This window comes from Catharus ustulatus, chromosome 3 (assembly GCF_009819885.2).
Source record: "Catharus ustulatus isolate bCatUst1 chromosome 3, bCatUst1.pri.v2, whole genome shotgun sequence".
NCBI classification, from domain to species: domain Eukaryota; kingdom Metazoa; phylum Chordata; class Aves; order Passeriformes; family Turdidae; genus Catharus; species Catharus ustulatus.
Genome location: NC_046223.1, coordinates 23500166 through 23528149, shown reverse-complemented (window position 1 = coordinate 23528149; position 27984 = coordinate 23500166). Strand labels below are relative to the sequence as shown.

The 27984-nt window shown below is 39.8% G+C and overlaps 1 protein-coding gene across 1 annotated transcript in view; it reads left to right on the top strand.

Annotated features, from left to right (window-relative positions):
• The window catches only part of RPS6KC1 (ribosomal protein S6 kinase C1), an 85012-nt gene extending 57790 nt beyond the window's left edge, over nt 1-27222 (top strand). Inside the window, exons 12-16 of the mRNA XM_033054949.1 lie at nt 7367-8941; nt 9213-9302; nt 20632-20714; nt 21455-21550; nt 24613-27222. Of these exons, the coding sequence (XP_032910840.1) occupies nt 7367-8941; nt 9213-9302; nt 20632-20714; nt 21455-21550; nt 24613-24723 (1955 nt within the window). The 3' untranslated portion in view covers nt 24724-27222. The remainder of the gene's footprint in view (nt 1-7366; nt 8942-9212; nt 9303-20631; nt 20715-21454; nt 21551-24612) is intronic.
• Nucleotides 27223-27984: the final 762 nt, after the last annotated feature.

The following is a 27984-nucleotide window of genomic DNA, read 5'->3' as shown; positions in this document are numbered from 1 at the left end:
TTGTGCCTTCAAACTATTTATAAAATTCCTGTTAAATGTACAGGGAACAGGTGGCACAAAATAATTACATTTTGATTTTTTTGTCTAACACCTGGATTTAAATATTCCCTAAATGTAATTACCCATATTTGTTTAGAATGAGTGCAGAATATAAATTTTGGGATTGCTAATAGGATTCTTTTTTTTTTTTTGTTAGGAAATGTTAATAACTCAGAATGGATGATGTGAAGGAACTAAGCTGAGTGATAGAGAAGATAATTTTATTACATTGAATATTATTCGTTTTTTTCCTAATAACTTAGATTTAGGCTTTTTTGTGACAATTTGTCAGATGAGGCCAGTTAAAAAGTTGTCTTTGCAAGAGGAGTGAATGTTTCTGCAATGTGTGACTTGGTTTTGCCATGAGCATGATGCAGGAAGAAAAACCTGACATTACAGTAGTGCCTGATGGTGATCTTGGCAATTTACAGTGCTGCTCTGTACAGTGCAGCACTTTTTCTTGAGGTGTGTATATTAATAATACACAAGATAATTGGGAGATTCTCACCTGAGCTGCATTCTCCACATAAGGTGTTACATTTTGTTCGGAGAAAAGGTATTTTTAAAAACCCACAATCAAAGAAACCCCAAGTGTAACAAAGAGCCTCACCCACAAGCCTTGTTAGATGCCAGCTGCCCTTAAGGCTAGCATAATTATGCAATGTAAAAACCTCTTCCTAATATTTCTGCAGTTTCTGAAGTCCTACAGTTTTGCTCTTGTCTTCAGGAAGAATGTTCTTCCTTGAGACAGATGGAAGAGTGAGTGGGGTAGTAGTGGAACTTCGTGGGAGAAATGGTGAGGTGTAAGAACAAAAATTTTAAGGAAAGCCTAATGTGAGCAGTTGACAGAGACAGTCTTCTGGAAGTGTTAATTTTATTGTGATTATGGTGAGAAAAATAGGAACATTGCATGATCAGAGCTCTTTCATTTTCATGAACCTACTGTCTGGGCTCAGAATGTGCAAAGGGAAAGGAAGAGTGATATATTCTGTTGTAAAGAGGGGTACAAAGTGGTAGTGGTAGCTGGGGTACACAGTGATGAGTGAATTGCCTGAGAATGTATTCCATAAGTGTATTGCAGGTGTGGGGCCTGATCCCAAATCCCAGAATGGGGCAATGGCCACTGCACCTCACCCTGCTATGAGACTGATGCTGGAAAGTGGTTCAGGAGAGAGGCTTCTAACTCTGTGTGAATAAAGGATAAATAAAAATAGGACTGAAGTTATACTGCACTATATGCAGACTAGCCCTGCTCACCCCACTGATGATGGTCTTGATCAGATCAGTCTTACGTTAGTAGTACTCATTCTACAAATTAAAAGGATAATAATACCATGAATCCCTATAGACAAACCTGTATTAAAATTTTATCCATCTCAGACCAGATATGAATAGAGAAGGTGCTTGTAGTTGATGTTGGGAAAGAATAAAAATTTCTAAGAGAGTACTTTTAAAATAATATTCTCTTGAAATTTTATTTCATTACTTATGAATGCTCTAAATATTCATACTCCAAGTAATTCTGTTCCAATAAGAAAGAAGATTGTGCCAGTCCAATTTGTAAGTAGTGCTGATTTATGATGTTAGGTATGTTAGCTACACCATTGTGGGTTGGAAGGGTAAAATATTAGTTTAAATAGGCAGTGGCTCATATTGTAGCAAATTCACAGGTTTTAATGTTATGAATGGACAATATATGTTTGCTAAGCTGCTCACTGTTTCCTGTTCATAGTAGATTTTAGCTGTATTATTAAGTGCAGCACTACTGGGTTTTGTATGTAATTCTGCAGGCTTGACCACAAACTCAAGAGGAATGCTTTGGTTGGTTGATTGTTTTGGTAAATAATGATGGTGCAACATGCCTGGAATCAGTAAGTGAGGTCTTGGGTTCTCTTAGAGACTTTTCTCCTGGCCACAGTGAGAGGCATCAAGGATGCATCAGAAGCACAAAAGTCCATAAAGTTATCTTGTGGCTTTGTTGGAAAGCACTTGGCAAGTTCTAGTGTGGGAGAGAGCCAATCTGATGTTAATAAGGCCTCGCTTCTTCCTGGCACTACTAACTACAGAAATTTTAGAAACAGATGCTTCAAAAATAGGCTGGGGGGCTTCCATGGGACATCAAAGTTTAAGTGGCTGTTAGAAGCTGTCAAATCTCTTTAAGCATAAACAAGCTGGAGTTCCTATCAATCTGGAGAGCACTCAAGAAACTTCCTGCTGAAGAGGCTTGCTGCACGCAGCAATTGATCGACAACACCACGGTAGCGCTCTGGCTTGCAAAGCTGGGGATTTGTTGTTAGGAGAGGAGATAATGCTAGCTGTAAATATTTGACAGCAATCAGAAAATGTAGGGAAGGTGATACGCTCCTTGGCAAGTGGCTTTTTCAGGAGGCTGCTTTGGAATAACAGCTTTTGCTGCAAGCGCTTTGGGAAGTGGGAGCTTTGCCTAAACCAGCAAACTTTGCAGCAGAGATTCAGCAGCAGCGCTGGAAATACAGGACTGCAGATACAGGACTCTGGTGCTTGTAACTACTGTCATGTTAGAGATTAGGCAGGGGGTCAGCTTCCCGTTCATGTGGAGCTGGAACTCCACTGTGGCAGCTGCTGGAATGCTGTGGAATATTGTTGTACCATGGCAGTGCCTGTGTTTCTGCTTTACTTTTGGCCTAGGAACTGTGCAAGCCTCTTTTTTTGTTGCATGAACATGGTGAGGTTTATCAGTAGACATGTCTCTGTTCAAAAGGAGGACAGTGATTCTTTGAAAACCATGAAATTCTTCCTTTTCTAGCAAAGAAGGCCATTAATTCTCATGAGGTGCGTGGTTTAGGATTGGAAGTCCTGGCCATGCACAAATCCTAATGCAGTGATGTAGAGAGTTGGGCCCAGTTCTGGAGAATAATTCAAGCATATGTCTTTCAGTACTCTGTTTTTCTTCCCTGTCACATTACAGTTATTTGGAAGCCTGGGTTGTTCACTTTGACTTTGTTTGGGATTTCCTAAATACAGTGGCTGCTGCATTCTTAGCTGCATTCCAGTTCTGTGAGAATTGCCATACTTCATCCTTGGGAACAATCTCTTGGGCCAAGCTAGCAAAAGCTGTTCATTTATTTTGGAATATATCTCCCTAGTCAGCCAGTCTTTCAGGATGTGAAGCTGAAATGGGAAGTGTCTGAGCACTGGGTGAGGAAAAATCCAACTGGTCATGAATTTTTCTTGTCAGCTGGAACAAAAACTTGTTTAGGAGACTTAAATTTGCTGATCTGTTAGGTTTCTTTTTATCCTGTCATATATACTATATAGTCTATGTATTTTCTTTTTGGTGTTCCTACATCAAGAGCTATTATTTAAAAAGTTGCAGAAATGTTGGAAAGAATATAAAAGATTCCTGGTCACTTTATGCTGAATTTCCTGTTGGTTATTTTGGACATTAGCTTTTTAGATTCTGCCTCTAGAAGCAGAGGTATAAGCTCCAGAATGCTGGAAATGTGGTTAAGTATGGCACTGCTAATAAGAAATTTTTCATTGAATAACTGCAGAAGAATGTGGAACTTGATGATTTTCATGTGCTTATAAAACCAGAAAGATTGAACTAGGCTGACTGTAGAATCAGTTCATGGTGGAAGAAAACAAACTTAATAAATAGTTGCATTAATAATAGAGTTCTGAAATTGTATTAAACACTATTAAATGTTAGCTTAATACTGTAGCTTTTATAGTTATTTAGTCTGTTGGACTTTTTGACAGTGACTGAAGCTTACTTGTTTGGATTGATTTCTGTAATTTTAGTTTTTATAGATTCCTGATACTATATTAGCATGGCTTGCTAATGGGTTTTCTTGATCTTACACAACACATGGGGAGAGGGGGAAAGATTATTAGTATGTCATTCATAAAGGCATAATTACATACACAGATACAAATATCACTTTTGTTTGACCCTGGATTGGACGTTTTCAAAAAGGAATAAAATTGTTGTTTTTCACTATAGAACCCAATTATTGCATGGCATTTATTTGTGTATTTCCACTTGACCAGGAGGCCAGTCTTGAAATATTTGTATGTTAACATATTTGGACATAATTTTTGTTTTGTTTTGTTTACTTGTGTTTAACTCTTAAGTTGAAGTCACAGTAAGTAGTCATTTCCACTGTGGTTTTTAAATAAAGGTCATTAATAATGAACAACTTCTGTTTGCAAACCTAAGATAATGGATTTGCAAAAGCAAATGAGTTATTGCAGTTCTCCTTGTTTTCACAAGTGGACAGTGGTGAATTCCTGAACACTGCAAGAATAAAGAGATTTCTTTTTTTTCTGTCTTTTGCAACTTTAATGTTTAGTGAAGCTCTCAAATCTGCCAGTGACTTGTCTGTGGATTTTGAAGTATTGATCCCAGCATGTCTGTTTTTCCTTCCCTAATCTTTCTTGGGTCTCCATTCTTAAGCTGCAGTAAACCAAATAGAAGCCCAAATCCAGTCGAGGCTACATGAAATCCTGCATGAAGAGAGGTGGAGGGAGCAGCTTGGTGCATCAATAGGTGAAAAACTTCAGTGGTGCAAGGATAATTCTTGCATTTTGCATATTGCTGAGCAGCCCAGCCCCTTCTTATCTTAGTGTAGGGGTACAAAACATTTGGGCCAGAGCTGTCGAGGTGTCACATGTAAAAGCACACCTGGTGTCCAGTAATGGCACAGGGAAAAAAGACAAAAGATCACAGGAAGAAGGTTTTGAGCTTTCTGCCTCCCTGGGTCAAAGCTCAAGGCAGGCCTCTGTTAGAAAGACCTTTTCTTCCAGCTTCCTTCAGAGGATGCACTGATGGTGCTCATACTGCATTGAAGTCATGCCTGGAGGCTGAGGTAGTGTTGTGCCAAAGCTCCCAGAAATCTTATGTGAGTCTTCATGGGTCATGGTCTGTGAAAATGCTTTGGCACCTGAGATTTGTGTTTTCATAAGAAATTTGTGAAGCACAAGTAGTAAACACTAGTAATATGTAGATGAAAATATTTATCTTGTACTAATTAATCTTAATGCAGGTGGGATGAGGAGACTATATAATTTTTTAAATTAAATAATGTGTTTTATTAAATGTAGTAAGGGTGTGGTTCTCAAATTAGATTTTATTGTTTGGTATGAAATGAACATGAGTAATTCCATTCCTAGTTAACTGGGCAAAGTTATTTTATTATAGTACATGAAGTAATTTAATTTAAATTTTAAAGGAAATTAATTGTTATGGATAAAAGTGTGAAAAAGAGGATAAACTCTTTCACACATATGTAACAATTATGTATGTGCTCACTCTTCCTTTTCTGTTTATCCTCCTGCCATTTAATAGCAAAAATATGAATAAATGTAGAACTATAACATTAGAAAAGAACTACTGGTTACTATGGGATGGACAACTTTTATTTTCCCCAATTCAGCTGAAGACCAGTAATCCTGAAGTGCTGTGCAAGCTACAGGGCTTAGGGGGCAGGGCACCTTTGCCCTGCTGTGCTGCTGTGTGACCTGTTGTGTTTAGAGCAAGTGGCCTCACCTGAAGAGCCTGCATGGGCTCCCTGCTCTTCCCAGGGGTGAAATCCTGCTCGTGGGGCAGCTCTGAGCCTGGCAGGGCCCTCGGTGTCACCTGTGCCCAGGCAGGCTCTGAGTCAGTCACTGCCCTGGCTCGCTGGGCTGAGCGGCTGCTGCTCTGCTGGGAGGGACTCAGGGCTGTGCCTTGCTGCTGGGGCAGGAACACTTTGGAGTGCATGCTCTGAACCCACCTCTGGGGGGGAATTTAAAGTGTTTATGCCATACAGTGGTCAGTATAGCAGTTCTTGTTTGTTTCTCTGTGAGCATTGCTTCCCTTTGCTCCTTTCTCGTCCTTTCTGGCATCCTTTCTCATCGCATTCCAGAAGGTGGCAAGGGTCATCCTGACCTGGTGCTAGCTCTGTATTTATGGCGGAAACCATGTGGATTAACAGATCTAAATTTTCATTTTTACCATTGGTTTTAAGCTAGAATTCCCTCTTAGGGTTTTTAATATACTTACTTTCACCACAAGCAATGAGATATTTTTTCCCCTTGAAAAAGTGTCTTAGCCAGGGGGATGGAGGGCAGGAAAACTTCACATTATATTATTCAAATTAATTTTTTAAAGTGTCAAGGTTTTTCTGTCTTTGATAAGTTTTATTTGAAATACCTGGGAGTATAGAAAATCTGGTCCTAGGCAATGATAAATAGTTTCTTCTTTTATTGTACTTTTTAAAGGAATTTTGCCTGATAAAGAGAGTGCTAGAAAACCCTCAAACTATTAAAGAATGTATTTTGGAAAAATATAAAACTCTGTTTTATCCAAATAAGTGAAAAAAACCACACCAACTTTGCAGATGCCCAGTGGGATGGATACTTATTTTTTTCTTTGTTGCAAAGATTTTGTTCAACTCCTGCATTTTTCAGAATTTCTGTACAGCCTTTTAAGTTGAAATGTCTTGACATTGCACTTCTCCCTAAGTTATCAAAGGAGACTTTCTAGCTTTAAGCCAAATTCTTTGGCACATATAAGAGCTACAGTAACTTCCTGATTTATTTTGCTGAAATTACATTTTGAAATCTGCGAGCTTTTTTAATGTGTGCAGCATGTAGAAACATGAAGAGTCCTGGTTTGTATTTTTTAAATGTAACTTATTTTTGGAGATGCAGCTTTATTAGATGCTGTGAAGGAACTGTTTGCCTGTGTAACTTAAAGTATTAATAAATCCTTGTGTGGTGCAGCAAAGCATAAAAAGTTTTTTTGGATTCTAAAGTTGATGGAAGAAATACATCAGTATTTAACTTAAAACCCCAACTTCTTCAAAGACAGACCCTTAAAATATCCTGCTAATATGGTAATTTCCCTTATTGAACTTGCTGGTTAGTTTTCAGTCCATTTCCACTAATGTTGCTGATGAATTTCGAGCTGTGATACAGAATTATTCATTGTAGGCAGAGGTGGTGATGGGCACTAAATAATTTGATCTTCCCTAGTTTTTGCTTGTTTTGAGAGAGCAGGTGGAGAGTAGTGATCACTGTGCAACTTGAGACACACTCTGAAACGAGACTTTACTGAAGTTTAAAAAACAGAAAAAGCAGCAGCTTAGTCTCAGATGCAGCTCTTTAAATATTTATGTAATAATACAAATTTATGTGAAAAGCAAGTTGTGGTCCCTGTAATTATTTCAGAGTTAGCGGATCCAAGTAACTCTGTGGACATAAGGGTATCGTGTGTAGTGATAGTGAGGATGTTTTCCTGTTTCCTAAAAAATATTCTGAGTGAAATTAAGAGATCCCCTCCCTTTTTTCTTTTTGTTTTCAGGAGGGAAGCTATGGTCTTACGTCAGTAAGTTCCTAAACAGAAGTCCTGAAGAGAGCTTTGAAATCCCTGAATCCAGAACATCCAGTTCAACTAAAATTTACCTGGAGCAACCAACGCCTAGTCCTAAAGAAACAGGGAGCAGCACTGATTCCAGAGAAAGCTATGGGGAGAGCATGCTGAAGGTGGTCCCACTGAGGAGCAGCCTGACACCAAGCTCTCAGGATGACAGCAGCAACCAGGAAGATGGTCAGGAGAGTTCCAAGTGGATGGACTCGGCATCCAGCTCAGAAGAAGAGTGCACCACAAGTTATTTAACGTTGTGCAATGAATACGGGCAGGAAAAAGTTGACTCTGGCTCCCTAAATGAAGAGCCAGTGGCTAAAGTAGAGAGTGAAGGGCTGCACAGCAAAGAGAGGAGTTCCTTGCAGAGGTGCAGTGTTGTTGGCAGTGACAGCTTCACCTCCCAGATTGCGCCTCAGGAACGAAAGCTGTTCATCGACGATGCCGAGTCGGAAATAGCCAGCCCTACCAGGATTTTGGACTCGTTAACTAGATCCAAGAACAGCCCCATGGAGCTCTTCAGGATAGACAGCAAAGATAGCACTAGTGAACTCCTGGGGCTTGAGTTTGGAGAAAAATTATATAACCTGAAATCAGAGCCTTTAAAGCCATTATTTTCTGTCCCAGATCATGACAGAAGCTTGGATGCCCTGGAGAGCAAAATGGGTGTGAAAGCTCATGACACTGTGAGCAGAGGTTCAAATGACTCTGTGCCAGTTATCTCCTTTAAGGATGCTGCTTTTGATGATGTGAATAGCATTGATGAAGGAAGGCCTGATCTCCTCATAAACTTACCGGGCATGTCTGATGAAACAGAGGAGCCAGCTGTGTCAAGACCAACAAAGTTTACAAAATCTGATAGGGACATGTCAGAAGTAAAATTGTTAGAAACACCTGATGTCTTGCAATTAAATAATTCTGCAGAGCCATGCAAAGCATTTGATCAAGAACCAAATCATGTGGCTCCAGAAGCGGGCGATCCTGCCCACCAGGAAGCAAACGAGCAAAGCGATGTCGCTCAGGGAGCTCTTGGGACCCTCTTTACATCTGACCAAGAGGTAGGTGCTTCAGAAGATGGGGCTCTGTTCCAAGAGCTTGGGGCCTGCTCCTTACACACGGCGAGCAAAGAAGAAAGTTCCTGTGTTTCCAACCCACTCTCAGGTGCTCAAGAGGTTAGCTTGGACACAGACGTGCTAACGAATGAAGGAGTGTCGCTGTTTTCCGATCCAACTGAAGGCAGCGGGAAAGAGGAGGCAGACTCAGCTATGTCACCAGCAGCTGAAAGTAAGACTGCACCAAAGAAGGAAGACAAAATAGCAGGAGCAGGGCAGAAGGAAATTCATCAAATTTTTCGGGACCTCGACGAAAGATTAGCGCTAACCTCCAGGTTTAATATCCCAGAGGATTGCATTCAAAGATGGGCAGCTGAAATGGTGGTAGCCCTTGATGCTTTACATAGAGAAGGAATTGTGTGCCGCGATTTGAACCCAAACAACATCTTATTGAATGATAGAGGTCAGGAACTTTTGCAAATGCATTTCTTTTTATTCGCTGTTGCTTCCAATTAACTGAGTAGGCGTTTTATCTTGTAATTAGTATCTTCATTTCCTGTCTAGAGCTTCATTATCAGTGCAGCAAATTCACCCCCAGTAATAGCTTCTAGTACTTAATGATGCCATTATTCTTAATGATACTGTTTTTAGCTACAAAAGGAGTAATTACAGTTCACTTCTGCAGAAAATGGAAGGGAAAAATGTTTTGATTTCTCCTGTCGTTTTGTTTTTAGGACACATTCAGCTAACGTATTTTAGCAGGTGGAGGGAGGTTGAAGATTCCTGTGACAACGATGCCATAGAGAGAATGTACTGTGCCCCAGGTTAGAGCAATCACCTACAATGTTTCACTTGGAAAGTAGATTAGCAGCTTTCATTTTCTCATGTAGTCTCTGTAGCATACAGCTTGAGATCATGCAATATCTGAGTTTTCTTTGCTTCTTTTCCTTAATGTCTTCAAAAGCTACAGGGCTCGTAACTGTTTTATTGTTGAACTGTGGTGGTGTTTGTTATGTCATTTCCATAATGTGTAATTGTACTGAATGTCTTGTTTAAGCAAGTTAGGAATGTTCTGTTTTCCTCCAGTTATTTCCTGTGTGCGAGTACATCTTGGTAAATGAAAAGAGCAAATGAGACTGAAAAGGTGGCACTAAGACCCTTAAAAGTACAAAAATTTATACATGCAAAGGACATGGGTGGTGGGAGGAGAACCACAGAGGTTTGAAAAATACAACCCTAACAGGCTCAGAGATGCCTCTGACATTTTTGATGTGCTGCAGTGGGCTTTGAAATAGTTTAGAGAGCTCTTTCCTTAGAACCGCTTTCATCAATCACGAGGGTGATAAAATCAATATCTCTTGGGGTTTTATAGCAAGGATGGCACTTGAAACTGAGCCCTCCCTCTTTTCCTTCTTCCAATTTATTTTCTGCTAATATAGTGGTCTGTGATTTTTGGCAGTGACAGCCAAAAATCAGGTGTTTCACGTACAGCTTCATATTTAAAAAATATCGTAGTTATAAAAGCTGTGTTTAGAGTTGAAATTACTATGTTTTTATTCCTATTTTGAAATGCCAACATAACTTTCTGCTGAGTGCGTGGTCTGGCCAGCCGTTGCAACTTGGCATGCAGGTAGTCCTCAAGCTCAGAGTCTGCAAATGTGCTTAGAAAAATTTAGAATAAGAGTTACCAACCGTGGAAGTTCTGAATTTAGTTTGGCATCAGGTGTTTCTTCTGTGTTTTTGTTCTGCAGCTGAAATGCAGCAAGGAACTGCCTCTATGAATAAAGGTGGTATGGTCTCAACAAACTTAGAATGTCAGCTTCTTGAGATAAATAAGAAATAAAATCTTTTCTATGCAAGTCAAAAGGGCAGGTATTACAGAAAATAATTCTTTTCACCTATCAAAGTAAACTCAGTATCTTCATTCTATCCTCATGTTACTTTTGTTCAAGAACAAGATAATTGAGGAATCCCGGCAGTTACTGTGTTTGTTAAATAGATGGTTTTCCTGGTTGCCAACATGTGTGACAACCTGTTAGAGAGGTGTTTTCCTGCCTCCCTAACCCAGCCTCGAACAAAGCGCTCCCCAGTTGTGTTCTAGCAAAGATGGACGTGCAGCCTTTTCCCACCCTGTCATCATTAATGAGCTGTGAAAGTCAAAGCTTAATTTTTCTGTACTTTAATGAGGATCCAAAGAGAGGCTTCTTTTGCCCCCTAAGCCCCAACCAGCCAACTCCTGCAGTAATTAAGTGTTTAGGGAGCAGTTGAAATAATATTTAGAAGTCCCTGAATGCTAGAATAAAGTTTTCCGCACCATCGTTATTTCCACCTCACAGCACAGGTGTGGTACCCATCCGGGCTTTTTTTTTTGCTGAAGTTGCCCTCCCCTCTCTGCCCTCTCTGCCCTACCCCAGGCTGCATTTGCCTTTGTGTGTCTGCAAGTGGTGAGCTGCAAGGTGAAGATTTGCAAATGCAAGTGTTAGATATATTCAAGGTGGATGAATTGGTACTGCTCCATGATTCTTGCCTTTCATATTTCTTGATCTTAATGTTATCTCTGTGAAGCATGCTTCTACTTTAGTGTAGCTGTTACATGTTCATTTTTAATTGGAGAGTAATACTTGGTTTAACTTAGCAGCACAAAATATATTTTGGAATCAAGTGCCATTCTGTTATGAGGAATGATTCAGTATGGTGTGTAGCTGAGTCCACAGCAGCTTTCTTAGGGCTACTGCTGCTAGTAAATGGTGCTTTAGAACTTTTGCCAAGTGTTAAAAAATAATCACATTAATAAGCTTTCTCTAGGTCCCAATATTACTGGGGGCAAAAAAAGCTTCGTTAGGATAATAATTTTTTTTCATTTTGAGGAGTGTACCATATCCCTAGAACCCTTTTATCATGAAAGCATTGCTCCTCAAGCTGCCTCTTGAAATAAGGATTTTGAAATTATATTTGTGCTTCAGTTCAGTACACTAGGAATAAGTTTTAAGGTTTTAATATTATTTTTAAGTTTCTTTTTAATATAAGTGTTTCTCACAACTTTTTTTTTTTCCCTGCTGGGGGAAATGCTGTAGTTTTGTAGAGGTGAACAATTATATTCCCAAAATTTTATCAGGTCTTGTGATTTCTTACCATAATAAAACACAGTGTCTAAAGTAAGTGACTCAAAGTGAGTCTTTATCTTGTTTTGAATTTTCCTGGTGTTTTCAGGATTATGTGCTGTGTTACCCTGCCTCTGGGTAGTCAGCCTTCCTTCTCCTTTTCTCTCCTGCCTGAAGGATGCAGTGAAACACGACTTGTAAAAATTTTGTGTTTAGCTTGCTGTGTGTTTTTATCAGGGCTCAAGATAGAATAGATTTGGATATGATAACTTGTATGCTACCTGATTTCAACAATTTAGTTCACTCTTGCAGTATATGCAAGAAGGGGAAGGTGGCTGTCAGTAAACATTATTTTTTAGGGTCTGCCTCAGAGACTGAGAGCAGATGATGGGTTTAGGGCTGCAGCTCTTTTTCTGCATTGATTTTTGAGGAACAAATTTTGGAGGCAGAAGAAGGGGAGGATGAATGTGAAGTACAAACACATTGCAGGCTGTCTTCAGTTTAAAATGAGTAGGAAAGTGTACTGCAGCGTTATTTTAAACATGTATTTGAAACAATTGTGTCTTTTCACTTGTTGAAGTTTCAGATGCTGTTTTTCTACGCTAAGTTACTAAGTGATTTGCAGTGACGTGCATGAAGGTGTATTTAAATCTTAAGTTGTTTTATTTATTGAAGAAAAACATGAAGTCTAAATTCTACAAATGATATATTGAAAACTAATTGCTAGATGGGCTGTGGGTAGTGTGGAAGCTTTTCAGAGGCAAGGGAGAATAGAGGTCCATCTATGTGGAACTGGCTTGCAGGATCTAGGATTTTGTGTTTAAGGCTTTCTGTGCACTAGAGTGTAACCTTGCATTAAGGTAAAGCAAGGCAGTGTCAGTACAGCAACAGTGATCAGATCCCTGCCCTGGTGACTTGTTCAGCTCCTGTTGTCCTACGAAAAGTGACGAGGCAATTTGTCAAAAAGACACGATGCAGTGCATGTATAAAATAACAACTGCAGCGATTATAAAAACAGAAGTGTCTAAAAGACGAGGGAAGGGAACAGTTTGAAAAGCTGCATCCCGCTCCCTGCGAGCAGTGGAATAGTTTTGTATGAAGCAGCGATCATCATTTTGCATCGTGCCTGAGTTAGGAGCAGGGCTGCATTAGCTGCAGGAGCGGCACTTGCCCGCGGCCGACGGGAGGTGGCATTGCACCATTAATGGATGCTGCTGCCCCTCATTTGCTGAGCTTCTCCTAGGAGCTGGAGAGGGAGATGTGGCTCATTTGTAATGATTCGCACATCAAGAACGGTGCTCGCAAGCTCGCGGTGTGCTACGGTACTGCTCAGTCTGTTGGTGTGGCTGGGTAACTCTTTACTGCTCCACAGTTCTGCTCAGAATAAAACAACAAAAGTTCCTGGACTAACTCTGGTACCCACAAAGCTCTCTGCAGATGCTTAAAAGTAGTGCCTGTGCTGTACTTTGATTAATGGCCGAACTAAATCTTTGGTGTTCACCTACGATAAGTCCAGTGTTGTTTCTCTAATTTACAAGGGAAATGTTGAATTGTAAATCATGCCATATAAACTCAACACCACTTCAAGTAAAACTGGGGGGTTTGGCCAAGAATTACCTATTTGCTTTGAAAGAAGAAATTAAGCACTTGTAACTGAGAATTTCTGCTGTGTTGATATGGCTAAGGTGACTGTTGTGAGGTTTATGTGTTTTGTTTCCTTTAACTTTCCTCCTCTTTATAGTAATTTTGTTTTCTGAACATTTTAAAGTGTGCCGAGCAGCTGATGTGTGAATACAAAGTTATTAGCAGATCAGATGAGAATGATTCACTTCTGTTTAAACAGCCCTTTGCTCTCCATGCCCCCTGAGAACTCTTATCACATATTTGTCCAAAAAATCCCCACAAAAACTAACAAAAAATCCCTTGCTTTATCCACCTGCCTGGTAGCTGATAATATCAACCATGTATCTCTTTATCTCTTGGTTAATGTGCCTTGGTATTCTGAAGGGGGGAAAATTCCAGTAACAGATTCAATTTACATGGACAGAAACTTGAGCAAATGCCAGCCTAGCAGGGGGGCCATTATTCTGCTCTATAAATAAGTTTAAAAAAGAAACACACACACACACACACAAACCTGTGAATCAACATGTTTTGGTCTAATTGAGAGAAAAGCAAGATAGATGAATTTTGAAATGCAAATTATCACCTTCTGTTATTTTAAGTATTGGTTTTGCCAACATTGTGATCTTAAATATAAAGAGTTGTTAACTTTTAAATACAGTAATAATTGTATTCCATTCTTGACAGTCACAATTTAAAAAATAAAATTGGTAACTTTTATTTTTAGAAAAATCCTTCTCGGTATGCTTAATACCTGTGAGCGAGACAGAATTGTCTACGGCCATTGCCTAGTCAGAGCTGTTTTTGCATAAAACAGATTTAAGTTGAGGATTTTCTCATGAAGAGAAATCTTTAAGTTACTTCTTCAGTCTAACCTGTGAAGTGTCATGTTGTGGAAGCAACTTGCTGGTCTGACATCTTGTGTAAATATGATGTGTGAATGAGATGTTTTATTTACACTCCCCGAGTTCTTGTTCCAGCAGCGGGGATGCTTTCTGTTGCATCCCTGTAGTGTTTTTGGAGGACGAGGTTTCAGAACTGGGCTGCCTTTAGAGTCTTTTTTCTTGTTTAAACAACAAGTTTTCACCAGACTGTGTGTACTAAAAACTGGAGATTTGCTGCTTGAGGTCCTAAAGCCAAAGGGAGCTTAGCTTCATAGAAAATGTAAGTAGGAAACTGGCCATCAGTAATGCATCGTATTATTTTGATGCTTTCATAAGCTGTGTGCTATAATCAAGCCTTATTTACACAAACTAGCAATCACAGAAACCTACACATAAATATATGGTAAATTTGGTTTTATGTAACCTGCTGTTACTTGTGCACAGTGCAAATCCTAAGCAAAAAGAAGACTTTGTGTGTAAAGCATTTTGTTCCAAAAAGAAAAAAAAAAGACAAAAGTGTTTCAATATGCAACCTGATTTTTCTACTCCCAAATGAAGATGTCACTTTTGCTCTTAAAGAATTGAAAATACAGATGCAAAGTGCATCTGGTCACCTAAAATATATGGCATGAAAATAAAAATTGCTAGTTGATATTATTAGTCTGCATGCTATAATTTTTATTTACTGAGTAAGGAAAAAGAGTATTTACCTCTCTTTACCAAATAGACATTTGATGCAGGAAAATCTGCATATTATTTGCTTACGTGTTTTTCGGTAGGAGTTTGCAAGCACTCATTAAATCTGCTGTTCTGTATTATAGTAATTTAATTTGAGTAGATTGTCTAAGAAGCAAAATAACTGTGGTAGATTAAAGTGCCATTGACCCTGAGAGGTGTCGAGGGGTGGGCTGGTTTCGTGGTTATAGTGCAAGACTGGACCTCCTGCTTTTTATCTCTGACTCTGTCCTAGATTTTTGCGTGACATTAATGTCTCAGGATTATCCTAAAAAGAAAAGAAAAAACCTGGATAGGTGAAGGAACTTTGGGCATGAAAATCAGAAGGGTGGGCTAACTTGATTTGAAAAGCCCTGGCAATAGGAAACAGGATCAAACATCAACATGAAAAATACGTGGCTGGTGTGAATAAGATCTGGAGGTGAAGAAAAAATACTGAGTCGCAGTTTTACAGCAACCCTTTGGACTGGGACTGCTCTCTAAAGAGCCCAGAGTGTCCCACAGAAAACAATGACAGCTGACTGCTCCCAGAATAGCAGAATGCTGTGAACTTGGAGTTGGTAATTGAAAGCAGAGGTTTGGGGAGAGCATCAGGTACTTTCTGAAAAAAAACAAACCTGATCTCAGGCTTATTGTAAGTACACTGTGTGTTTCAGGTGAACTGCATGGTCTTGTGGTTTTTCTGAGACTCTGTAACTAGAATGAGCAATAAGATGTACCCAAGCTGGGGATTTGTAAAAATCTGATGTTTTCATCTGGCTGTCATAAAAGCCAGTTGTTAACTCCAGAAGAAACTGTGCTTTACCTGTGTTTATTTATGTCTATTATTATTAGTAGTATTAACATCACAGATGGGACTAAACCTTGAAGACAGTATACAAGATGCCTTGTGAAAATAAACGGAGCTAGCTGTGAGGTTAATTAATGTTTGCTTTGTTTTGATAACAGAACGGTAATAAACTTTGTCTCTTTCGTCACATGATTACTTTAGAGGAAGTTTTGATTTCATCTTGGGCTGCTAAAAGAAAGAAAGCACAGTTCTCTCTATTATTTTTTCTTCTTTTTTTTTTTTCTCCCCAAAGAGGAACATAGCTGCTTATATGTTTTTGAATAACTTTTAAATCAAACTCCCTATTTTCATACTCCATTTAGTCTTAGCAAATGTTCATTGGACTTGCCTCACTACTTTATTGTTTAAAGACCATGATAAACTTCTTATACTTAAATATAGATGGTTCAATGCTGTGCTTTATAAATTGCTGAAGCATTTTAGGCAAAGCATTATGGCCAGATTGCTTGTGGGATGTTTTATTTAGTGACTGTATCTTACAGTATCTTGGCTGACTGAGTCTGATGAGAGTGAATTAGGTTGGAGTTATTTTAGTTGATTCTCTGCAAATGTTCCTGTACCTATATAGATATCAAAATATGATAAAACTGTAATCTTTTCAAATTAAGTGAGTGTAAGGTAAATAGAATTTCTAGAGTCTCTAATGCTTTTTCATGCAATGTTTATCTTAATGGTCACTGAAGGGGAAAATGTTGTATTTCTTTTCAGGATGTTGAACAAGTCCAGTTCCTCATGGACAGTTTCAGACACCTGATGGTTGTTCAGATGGGTCTCCTTATTTGCTTATCAGTGCAGAAATGATACTTGAGAGTATCACTGGAGTATCTGCTTGGATTGTGGGAAGGGACTTCCTCAGGTTTTGAAATTCTTATCAATCTGCCCTTTATAATTCCAAGAAACCATCTAAGTGCAAAGCCTTTCCTGACTCCTAGGTGTCTGGGGAAGCATTCCATCCACCTAGAGCCAGTTCTCCTGTCAGCTGACTGGAGATGCGGGTTTCTTTGGTTTTTTTTTTTTACATTACAGTTTCTCCTACAAAATTTTTGATTAAGTTTTTATTCTTGGTGATTCACAAACCATCTGGCCTGAGTTGCACAGTGAATGTCTAAGGCCTCCTGTAAGCCTTGCTTCTTCCATGTTAACTATTGTTTGTGTGTGCTGGTCATGAGGCATTATTGTCAGCCCTGGAGGAAACTGGTTTTGGAAGAAAATGGGGCAGGTGGGGTAGTAAAGCCTTTGAAATCCTTCAGCAAGAAGGGCATATATTTCAAGTGAAGGTGCTGTGTAAAGAATGAGAAAATAAGCCTTGGCTTGCCATCGATAGCTTTATTGAGAATGTGTGTTCAGGAGAGGGGAAGTTCTGCTTTTTCTTTGGAACTGGCACTTCTGTTTAAAATACAGAGTGTTGTCAGCTATGTCTCCCTTATCAGGCAGTAAGGTATTGCTGTGTGTAATGCAAATATTGAGATAAGTATGGAAACCATAAAGAAATGGCCTTTCAGTTGAGACCAGCTGCTCTGGAAGGAGGGCAGTGCAGGGTAGTGGAGGTGTTTACCCACACCATCTGTCTCTGTCTAAACCTGATAGCATTTTACAAATCTCCTTCCCTCCAGTTATCCCAGTGGCTGCCGTTGGAATTGCTTTGTGCAGGAATTTAGCACTGCTGCTGACTTGTGCTGCTTGGTGCTGGATGTCATGGCCATGCTTTGGGAAGGGAGAAAGGGGAAAGCTCTCTCTTTAATGAAATTACAGTAAAGTTGGAAGAGCTATTGACTTTTTTTCACCCTACTTTATTATTTCTCTGATTTTCTATTTGAGGATGATGTGAATGTTTTTTTCTGCAAATGTTGTTCTGCCAGTCCTAGAAGCACTAGCACCGTGTAGATGTGTACACATGTTTATTTTTGTACAAATCCGGGTAAGGTCCTTGATTTCAAGGTTCATGAAGGAAAGATTTGGCACAAATGTCCCCATGTTATTCACTTAAGCTTATGTGTCACTACCATTTATTGTCTAAATTACTTTGCTGATGGATTGAGATGAAAATGTTTTCTTAGTGAAGGCAGATATTGTAGTTCAGATTTATTGCAATATTGAAGCTTTAAAAAAAGCATATGCCCTGTGTGGTGTATTACATTAGCCAGCTACTCTGTGTCCCTCAAAAGCACTTCATAATCTACAGTTTCTAAATTTTCCCATGATGTTTAGTCAAGATAAAATGCAGTAATATTGATGTGGTATCCTGCACTTATTATGATCAGTATTGCATCAGAAGTCATGTGACCTGTTCAAAGTAAGGAAATGTAAACAACACGTTTATTTGTAGTTTACAGTGGTTTTAAAATTGTCTTTGGTTTTGATTGTTTTTTTTTTAAAGTAAAATATTTATTTTAACCTGAAATAAGGAAACTTTGGAACTTAGGGAAAGCATCTGGAAGGCAGACATTGCATAATAGGAAAAAAGTTGAGCTAAAATTTAGTTTTTGTAAAAAAGGGGACTCAGGTGTTGCCCTCAGCTGAGTTTTCCTTTTTCTGTTCTGTATTGGTTCAGATGACTTGTCATGCCACTTCTGCTTGTGCATGAAAACCCAGGTCCTTCAGCCCTGGGAGATATCTGTGTTCCTTGCCTGTTCTTAATTAATTCCACTCGTGTCATTTTGGTCATGGCCAAAAGTGGATGGAAGAGTTCAGTGCTGCTCTTGTCAGAGCACTGCAGTGACATTTGTTTTGCTTTAGCATGTATTGAAAGTGTTCTTCCAATTGAAAATATGGCTTGGATTTTGGGGAAGTGGACTCTGGTTTGCTTTTTGACTCTTATTCTATATATGTCCATTTTCTTCATCAGTGCTACTTCCTGTGATGAATAGTTCTGTGAGAGAAGGCAGTGTAACTTTGGTTCTTTAGAGAATTGCATCAGCAGCATCTCTGTTTACCAGCATAAAGGGAAATAACACCAAAACTGAGTAATTTTTCTTTTTAATTAGAGTTTCTTTTCCCTGTGCTCTGAACAATTTTTTCACATTTAGGTAATTTTTTTTTCTGTTGGGCTGTAACTCATGAGGACCATTCCCCCTGAACACCTTTGGGAAAAAAGGATTATTTCCTTCTGTGGCATTATTCTAAAATTTAAGGTGTGTCAATATGGGATAATTAATGGAACTCAGAATGTAGTAGTCAATCTTGTTAATTCTTGGCTTTGCTGTCCTTATTCTGTAATAAGTGTGTAATTTAATTTCAAAATAAAAGTCTTCACTTGTTGGGAAGAAAGATGCCTTGAACTGAAAAGGCATTTCCATTTAGTAGGTTTCACTGAGAAATGCTTTGAAAGCCTTTCAGCAGCTGGTTTGTGTGGAAAGGCCCAACTCTGAGTTTTTTATATTTTTCTTTTTTCAAAGGATACTACCTAGGTCTGCCTTTCTAAAGGGCTTTAAAGTTAAATTGCAAGAACAGATATTGATTTTTACACAAATTCTCTCCATTTACTGTAGTTTCAGCTTCATCTGGGTGCTTGCATGGGATCTTAAAGCATTTTAAAAATGTATGTAACTATCCTGATAGAGTTGCTCATGTAGTTGCTGTTACATCTTTGTCAAAAGTTTCTTGGTGCTGATAGGAGTATTCATCTGTAAGGAGCAGAATAAATTCTGATGTGTAGCACCCTTATAGTGACGTATCGGTCATTCCAAGGCCATTAAGTGGAGTAAACTTTTCAATGTGAGGGATGTGCTAGCTCAAGCAATAACATCTGAGCCATCCTTCCTTGTTGCTCTTGCAACAGCAGCCTGAGCTGAGTTCTGTGGGGTGCTGAGCCTCTTCCAGCTTGTGGCATCCCTGTGCACATCCCTGAGCTCAGTGGGCTGTGCTTCCCTGCCTCTGGGGAGCTCTGGTCCCTCTCCCTGACCCTGGGCTGGGACTCATCTGGAGCTCTCCTTGGCCATGCTCATGCTAAGCTCCATAAAATGATGAGCAGGATTTTTCTGCCCATGTTGCACTGCTTTTCACAGCAACAGCTATGTGACTGTATGCTAATTGTTGTCCTCTGCTGGGGAGCTGGTGTGGCTTTTGCCACCAAAGCTATTTTAATGCAGCTTCTGCATTTTTTGTGACAGTCAAAATGAAGATTTCATCTTCATTGCAATCTGTTTTTCTGCCTGTTTTAGAGCAGACAGTGTGGTGTGTTTGTATTTAATAATTTTTGTAGTTTAAAGCCTGAGTCATTGAAGGCCAAATTTTCTGCATGCATCATGCTACTGAATAGGTGTGTGTGTATGGCCCGGGACTGTCACCCCCCTCTCCCCTCCCTGCTGTCCCTTGTGCCTGTGCAGCTATAGCGGTGTTGGGCTGGATTCAAGGGGAAACAGCTCTTCATACCAATGTACAGTTTGGGCTGGGCTGTAGCAATACAAAGTTACTGACTGTAGTTGTGCTGTGGGAAGTAGATTTGGTATCTCTCTATGAGACCGTTGTGAAAAGCCTCCCATGGTGATCCCAGTATGGGTGTGGGTTAGCCCTGAGACAAATCATGTCCTCTAAGACAAAACTGAGGCATGCAGTAGATTATTGCACCCCTCCCTTGTGCTGCTTTTCTGGGTGTTTTAGGCCACTCCAACCTGTCCAGCTCTTCTTACCTGGGTAAATTCTCTAAATGTGCTTTACTTTACTGTCTGTCATTGTCCAGTTTTGTCCAGAATAGAAAAATCATAACTGTAATGGCTGTAAGTCTCGAAAGTGCCTATGTGTGCATGGAAAAGACAAATTATGCATGAAATGTATGGTGTTGCTGTGCTTGAACAATGCAATCTGTAGGTGGCTAAAGGGCTAACTAAATTGCAGGCATAATGAAAGCTCTGTGGTATTTAGTATATGTTCTGTCAGCATTAAACAGTCACCTTGTAAATATATGTTAATTTTGAAGGTGTAACTGACCTTTTTAATATTAATTGAAATGTCTCATGTTTAGAGGTTGGTGCTATCCTAGAAGAGACAGAAGCCTGTGACTGGTGGAGCCTGGGTGCCATTCTTTTTGAACTCCTCACTGGGAAGGTAGGGCTGGGGGCAAGTGTCTCGATAAAAGTGACTTCTTGGCCAGTAGTTTCTCACTAGTGGTGTGCTCAGGTGTGTTCCCTTGATTGTGTTTCTCAGGTGAGCTTGCCAACCTGAGCTCTCTAAATTTGCTTAGCCTACGTGGGACCAGAGAAACAAAATATGCTCAGCCTTCAGCAGAACAACTTAATAGAGCTGTACCAAACTAAGGACTGAAAAAAATAACCAAAATGATGCTGCCCTCTTAGCTACAGTAAAGTCCAAGTTCCCTAACATTCCATCTGTACATGTACAAAACTTTTGCCCTAATATTTCTAGTATTATTTCCTGAGGCTGTGAATGAGAAGTCATATGTTGCTCTTACACATTAATTCAGTATTTTGAGACAAGGAGTGTTTGGCCAAATCAAACTGGTGATTGGTTAACAGCCCTGCACGAAGAAAGCAAAATCCACCAAATTCCCAGGCTCTTCACATTTGAGCAATAGAACAGAAGCTGTAAGATGTAAATGTTCTAAAGCTGTATCTCAGGGAGCTGTTCTCCCTGTATCTCAGGGAGCTCATCAGCACCTGTAGACATTCCTCCCAGAACCAGTACTTCATACCAGGAAGCACTGAATTTTGGCTTTGTGTGTTAAATTTGCATGGATATTAGGAGATAATCCAACATGCAATTTTGAAATTAATAAATATGCCTTACTGCTTTGATTTATTTTCTCCCTTTTTCCTCTTTTCCTCCAGTCTCTGGTTGAGTGTCATCCATCAGGAATAAACACTCACACTTCTTTGAGTATACCAGACCATGTATCAAAGGAGGCCAGATCACTGATTCAGCAGGTAGGTGAGGGGAGAACTTATTTTCTCTAGGTGCATGTGTGGGTGGGACAAATACTTACCTACTTAATTTGTTCTGGTGAAGTAGATGTAAAGCCAGAAAGCTGCTGATAGGAACGTGGATGGCTCTTTTGTCAGCAGTGATGAATTTTGCCCAGTTGCCTTGTTGCATTTGCGAACTTTGACTTGTTCTGCTGGCTGGGTCTGTAGAAAACTGGAGTGCTTTGCCATTTCTTCAAAGAACAAGTTTGGCAAATGCTTTGGAAACACCTGCTGGTGATGCATGAACACTTCAGGAATTCTGCCCTAAATGTTCGTGGAAACATTTGTAATGAACTAAAGTGAAAAATGCTGATGCCAATTCAGCAAGATAGCTCAAAGTACTATGAAACCTGTAGCACACTGATTAGAAGTTGTGACCTCGCTGTGGTTGAAAGTCTGTAGCTCTCCTCCAGGAAACCTTCTGGATGCCATTTGCTAAGAAAAGTACTTTCAATGGTGAATCCAATGACTTTGTAGTCAGAAGATGAGTGGTAGGTTGGACAAAAGGTGAAATTGTAAAATACAAAGTTCCAGACTGATACACCATTTTTAAATTAATGGGAATAGTACTGTTTGATGGTTTTAGTTTACTCTTAGCTTTAGGTAGTCACAACTGAACTTACAGTACAGGATCTTGAAATTCACTGAATGCAATATTCCTTTTAGTTAATTTTGACATAACTGTGGAAGTGGTGCCTAGATCTGACCTGTTCCACTTGAGAAGAAAAAGCGATGTATGTGAATTGTGCTGTTCAGCTTTGAAGAGGCTCTTGCTAGTGGATGCATAAATAATGGCATGACTTAGATGCAGTTTATAACAGAGCAGAGTGGACAAAGTATTTCTTGAAGAAAACAAACAGATTTTGAAAATTCCGTGGGTGAAAAGACAGATGGATTTCTGTGCTGTTACTGTGAAATGATTAGTGGAAATAGAACTGTATGTTTGGACACCACCTATTTTGACTAAGTGACATGAAATCATTGAAGGTGAAAGTACATGTCTTTGTATTTCTGGCAAAGGTAGAAAGGGAAATGACTGAAGAAAAATCTCGTTTTTATATAATCTGCATTTATGTAGTTGGGTGGTAGCAAATTTTTACCCTCACCCACAGATGCTGTAAGAGACCAATAGCTGAGGAAAAGCAAGATCACATTTAATGAAGGGAATTCCTCCCAGTAAGACTAGAACAAGACAAATGAAGTCATCCAGTCCATGTGTCCCTGCCAGTGCAGGATTGTTTTTTGCTGTAGACTAATGTGTTGCCTCTTTTTACATGTGCCAAAGAATGGCTCTTTTGCCACTGGTGGGTTTAAGTGGCAAATGTATTTCTGCCGCTCACAGCTGTGTTACAAGGCCATGTCTGTGCAGAGAACAGTCTCCCCAGTGCCTCTTAGGTCAAGCTGTCTAGTATAGGGTGGTGACTTATCTGGTGAAGGTTTGGCTATACGAAGCAGTAAATCACATTTTTGTTGTGTGACTATCCAAGGAAGCTGCCATTCATTGTTGAGGAAGCCTTGTCAGGAAAAGGAAGAGAGCTCTCTTGGCATGGATAGCAATTTGTCATTGCGACTTTCCTTCCCCCCACTGCCAAGGGTAAACAGGTCAAAACATCACAGATTAACTCTCTGGGATCAGTGTTCAGCTATACAGAAAATTGTCTCCTGCTGTGGCTTCCAGTCCAGGTGACTTCATGGTAAACATCATCTTCATTTAGGCAGCATCTAAAAAACAGAGATCTGTTTGTTTCTGCTGAAAGATAAAGTTGTTTTTTGATGTTGGTTTGGTATTTTGCACTCAGGTTTTTTTTTCAGGAACTTTCAAGTTCTACTACCAACAAAATACCAGTGTGAATTTCAGTAGGTGTGTTTCAGTTTTCATTTGTTTTCTGAGATTAAAGTTATTCTGGAAGGACAAACACCAGAAAATAAGTGACCATGTGTGATTTCCCAGTGCTGGTGCTGTCTTCCAGGGAAGGCAGAGATGCCCTGGCTGCATCTGTGGCTTGTGTGAGATACCAGAGCAGCACCATTCACTGTCAGCAAGCTACTTTTACTGTGTGACACTATGACTGCAAATAGCAGAACCATCTTAAAATGTGTAAATTCCTATGTTTATGGATGTAGGCTTACTTAGATGTTGACTGCATCAAGATATGTGTACACATTTTTCCAAGTGACAACTGGGAAAAGTTATCCTATTAGCTGTTGCAGAAAAAGCAAGCAAGAGATAATGCCTTTGTACTGGCTGTAATTGAATAGAGTATAAACAGTTCTTGAAAACTGCAAAATATGTTTGTGTGTCTTTATTAGTCTCTTTGGAGTTTACCTTTGCATTCCCTTTTATATGGATTGGTATCTTTAAACAGATGTAAATATTGTGATTTCCTTTTCACATGAATTCAGCATGTGATGTACAACTAAAAAGTAAACGAGGTGCTGAATTTCAGGAAATTTCCATGAAGCCATTAGGCTGTTTTGTTTCTTTAACTGGGGTTTTGATTTTTCAGTTTTAGGCCATTTGTAGGACTCTTTAAAACTTTTTTTTTTTTTTTAAGGAAATGGAGAGCTGGCTATGTTATCCTGATATTTTAGGACCAACTCAAAATTTATGAAACGGAAAGTTACAGACCACTATGCCTGATGTAGCCATAACACAGTGGTGTGACCAAAGGTTAACATGAAGCAAACGCAGCGTCCAGAGTTCTACTGATGCAGGCTCTGGCTGCTGCTGTCTCTTTTTAAAATGAGGTTACACTTAAAATGAAGTCCCAGTGTGCAGTGCTTCAGGGAATTGCATGCTGTGATCAGTAGTCTCTGAAGACTGTAAGACTGAGACTCAAGGAAAGGAGAGTCTTCTTCCATTTACTGGATTTTAGGAATTTCAAGTATGCTTTTCCACTCTTGAAAGTAATTCACAGAGCAGGAAAACAGTAGGATGTCCCTTACCTTAGACCTTTCTGGAACTTTTAAGCAGTTGTTTTTGTTCTTACTCACTGAATCGTGTATTTTTCTTTTATGTCAAGCTTTTGCAGTTTAATCCTGCGGAGCGTCTTGGTGCTGGCGTTGCTGGTGTTGAAGATATCAAATCTCATCCATTTTTTGCCCTTATAGAATGGGCAGATCTGCAGAGATGAGAGACACATGCCCTCTGAACAAACTCAGGTCAACTGGGCAAGTTTCTCTGGCACAGGAGCACCCTGACTCGCTTCCTTTGGATGTCTCAGACCACTTGGACATAATGGCTAAAGGATGCTGGAGCAACGGAGCCAAAAGTGAACACTTTTAACAGGAATCACTGGTTGTACAGGGTGCTGGCTTATTTTTTACCACAGCTGGTTGCTGCGTGTGTGTGAGTCCTTTCATCAAAGGAAGGTTTGTGAGGCAACTCCTGGAACTGCCAGCTTGCCAGATAAGCAGGGGCAGGAATGTCCTCCTGGTGCTTTGTCTGGTGATGGAAGTGACTATAGACTATGCCAGTTGAAAGTATTTTTTTATTGTGTCAATAGACCATTTCCCTCTATTAAGTGCAGCTCTTGGGGGGATAGGGAAGGAAAAATAATTTATTAATGGTATATGCTAAAGAAAATACTAAATAAAATACTAAAATGCTTTATGCAAAAGTTGACACATTAAAAATAATATATCCATTAAAAATTAAGAAAGCTGTTGCATAATACTGTGGAATGTGTCTTGAAAATAGCATATCATTTCCCATTCTGGAAAGAGCATATAAAAGGCAAATAATGCTGTCAAATGTTGTACTTTGTTGGCTGGCAATGTCTGTTTAAAACTTTTGACTCTGTTGTATTTGATGAGCTACGTGTTAAAGTCACTACCGAAAGGGAAATCTTCTTTTCCTCAGCTGGATAAACACTGCTTTAGCACTCTAATAAGGAGCAAGAACACATAACACTAAATAAATATATAGATAAAAAAGGAAGAACTCTTCTCTCATCGCTGCAGGTACTGCTTTATCACTTAATGAACTTTACTTCCTCTAAGTGTCCTATTTTTAGCTGCTACTTCAGGAAAAAACCCTTTCTGCTCGTGTTCTTGTGCTTGAGGAAGCTTCTGAACTCCCCTGTTTGTTAATAGTCTTAATAAATCAAAGAAAGCCTTCACCCACTCTGCTGCTTGAACAGGAAGAAGCCTGGGATTTGCTCATGCCAAATGACTAAGTGACATCTCTGAGCAAACCCTAGTGGGTAAGACTTGGGCAGGAGCCAATTAGCTGACCTGTTTGTTTGCTAGAAACGACTAGAGGATGGGAGAAGAATATAAGACATGCAGAATATTTTGCTGAGTGCTGCTGGTGCTGCTAGGCAGCCATGCCTGTATGTGTTCCTGATGTACAGATGCTGTACACTGCAATGTACACATTATGGATCCATGTTTTTTTTTCTGAAATATTCCCTTTGCTTGCACTCTTTTTTTCCTCCCCTTTTCTTCTTCTGTCCAGCTTTATCCAGGGAACAAAGGGCAAATTCCTTTGGGAAAGTGAGGTGACAGCAACGATTATTGAATTTACAACTCAAAAAAAAAAAAAAGTGTCCTTCCATTTGTATTTTAGCAGTGTATTTTATGGGCACTCCCAAAAGTGCATCTGTACAGTCTCCATCTGTTCGACACGAGGTTGATGTATTCAAATAAAGTGGAAAAGGAAAATGCTTCACTTAAACAAAGGAAATCTGGAAACTTTTTTTTTTCCTTTTTAAATTATTCCACTCCCCTCTTTTTTTTTTTTTTTTCCTTTTCTTGTGATCACCAGGCCAGCAGAGGGGCTGTCACAACACTGCAGGTTGTAACCAGGTCACTAGTATCACTGCCTACCCAGTGCCGTCCAAGATTACATCACTTACAGAAACTGCCTTTCAACCCACCACCCTCTGGCTTCATAACAGGAACTCCCTCAGGTGAGCCACAGGAACAACTTCCTGTGCCGAGCGGGTCGGAAATCTCTAATGCAGAGACCAAGCTGATCCCGAGCTTCCTTCCAGCACTGCCCTGGCTGTGACTTTGGACAGGGCTCCTTGCTCAAGGAAAGGCTCCCTCCCCTCGGCCACCTGACTCCCTCCCTGGGGCTCTCTAGCCCAGCCACCAGATAATGCCTGTGTTGATCTGTCCCATTGCATTTGCCTGGTGATAACTGTACAAAAAGGTATTTTCCATATTACTTTGAAATTCTGTTGTGTTCAGGTTGTGCCTGTGTGCTGACTGTAAACAAAGGCAGGATAAGATAGCATGGGAGCACAAGCTGGTTTCTGTGAGCAGCAGAAGGAAAACCCACTTCTGGCAGAAACCAGATGATCAGTCACTCTCACTGCAAAGCATTCGGTTTAGTAAATGACACCAAAATATTTTTTTTCAGGTATGTTAGTAGTGAGGAAATCTAGATCATGGAGAGTAGAAGGAATGGCAGTATGACTTGCCAGAAATGAGCCTTTGAGATGCTACAAGTATTTGTAACATTACCACTGACTCAGATAATTGTTTTGTCAAGGGAAGCATGGTCTGGAGTTAATTGCACAAAACCAACCCTGTTTCTATTTTTATTATTTTTTTCCTTGAACATGTATTATGTTGTATTGGTGTTTACATGTATTCCTTTAATAAACAAAACCTTTCAAACCTAATTGAGACCTTGCCTTTCTGACCTTCACATTTAATCCTTGAAGACTGACCTTACTTGATCAGTGCTTTTTGTCCTTTGCTTTAATGAATTAATTAAATGCTCTAGATACCTTCCTTTTGGTGCCTGTTACAAAGCCCTGTGATGCACATCTCCATGTGGATGACTGTTCATTCCCACTTCCTTCTGTTACACCTAATAGCTAACAGCAAAACAAATCAGTGCCTTTTTTTTTCCACAGGAATTAGCGACAGTCTATGTAAAACACAGTAAAATAAACCTATAGATTTTCCTATTCTCCTGTGGATAGGGCAGATTACACACTTGGGGCATCTCAAAGTGGTAATTCATTGCCCCCTGTAATATTCTTTGTGTCCTGCTAAGAAAAACTGGGATACAAAACGTTTGAAGCTTGCCCTGGGTAGAATTGCTGTGAGGTGAGCCTGGGCCCCTGCCCAGACCTATAGGAGAAACTGGTGAAATAGAAGGGGCATAACTTTGAATGGCTGTATTCACAGCTTCTGTTCTTGTAGCACAGCTCCTGTGTCTCCTGTGGAAATCACCTGGCAGACAGCAGTCACTGTCACGCTGACTCTGGGCGCACCTTTGGGATGCTGAGTTGGCAGGGTTACCTGCGCCGGAACATTCACCCCGCTCCTCTCTCCAGGGCTAACCTGTTCCTTGGTGTGTCCCCGCAGCGAAGGGCACTGGGATGAAGAAGGCTGGGGAGGTCAGCCCTCTCTAAATGAAGCACTCAGCATAACAA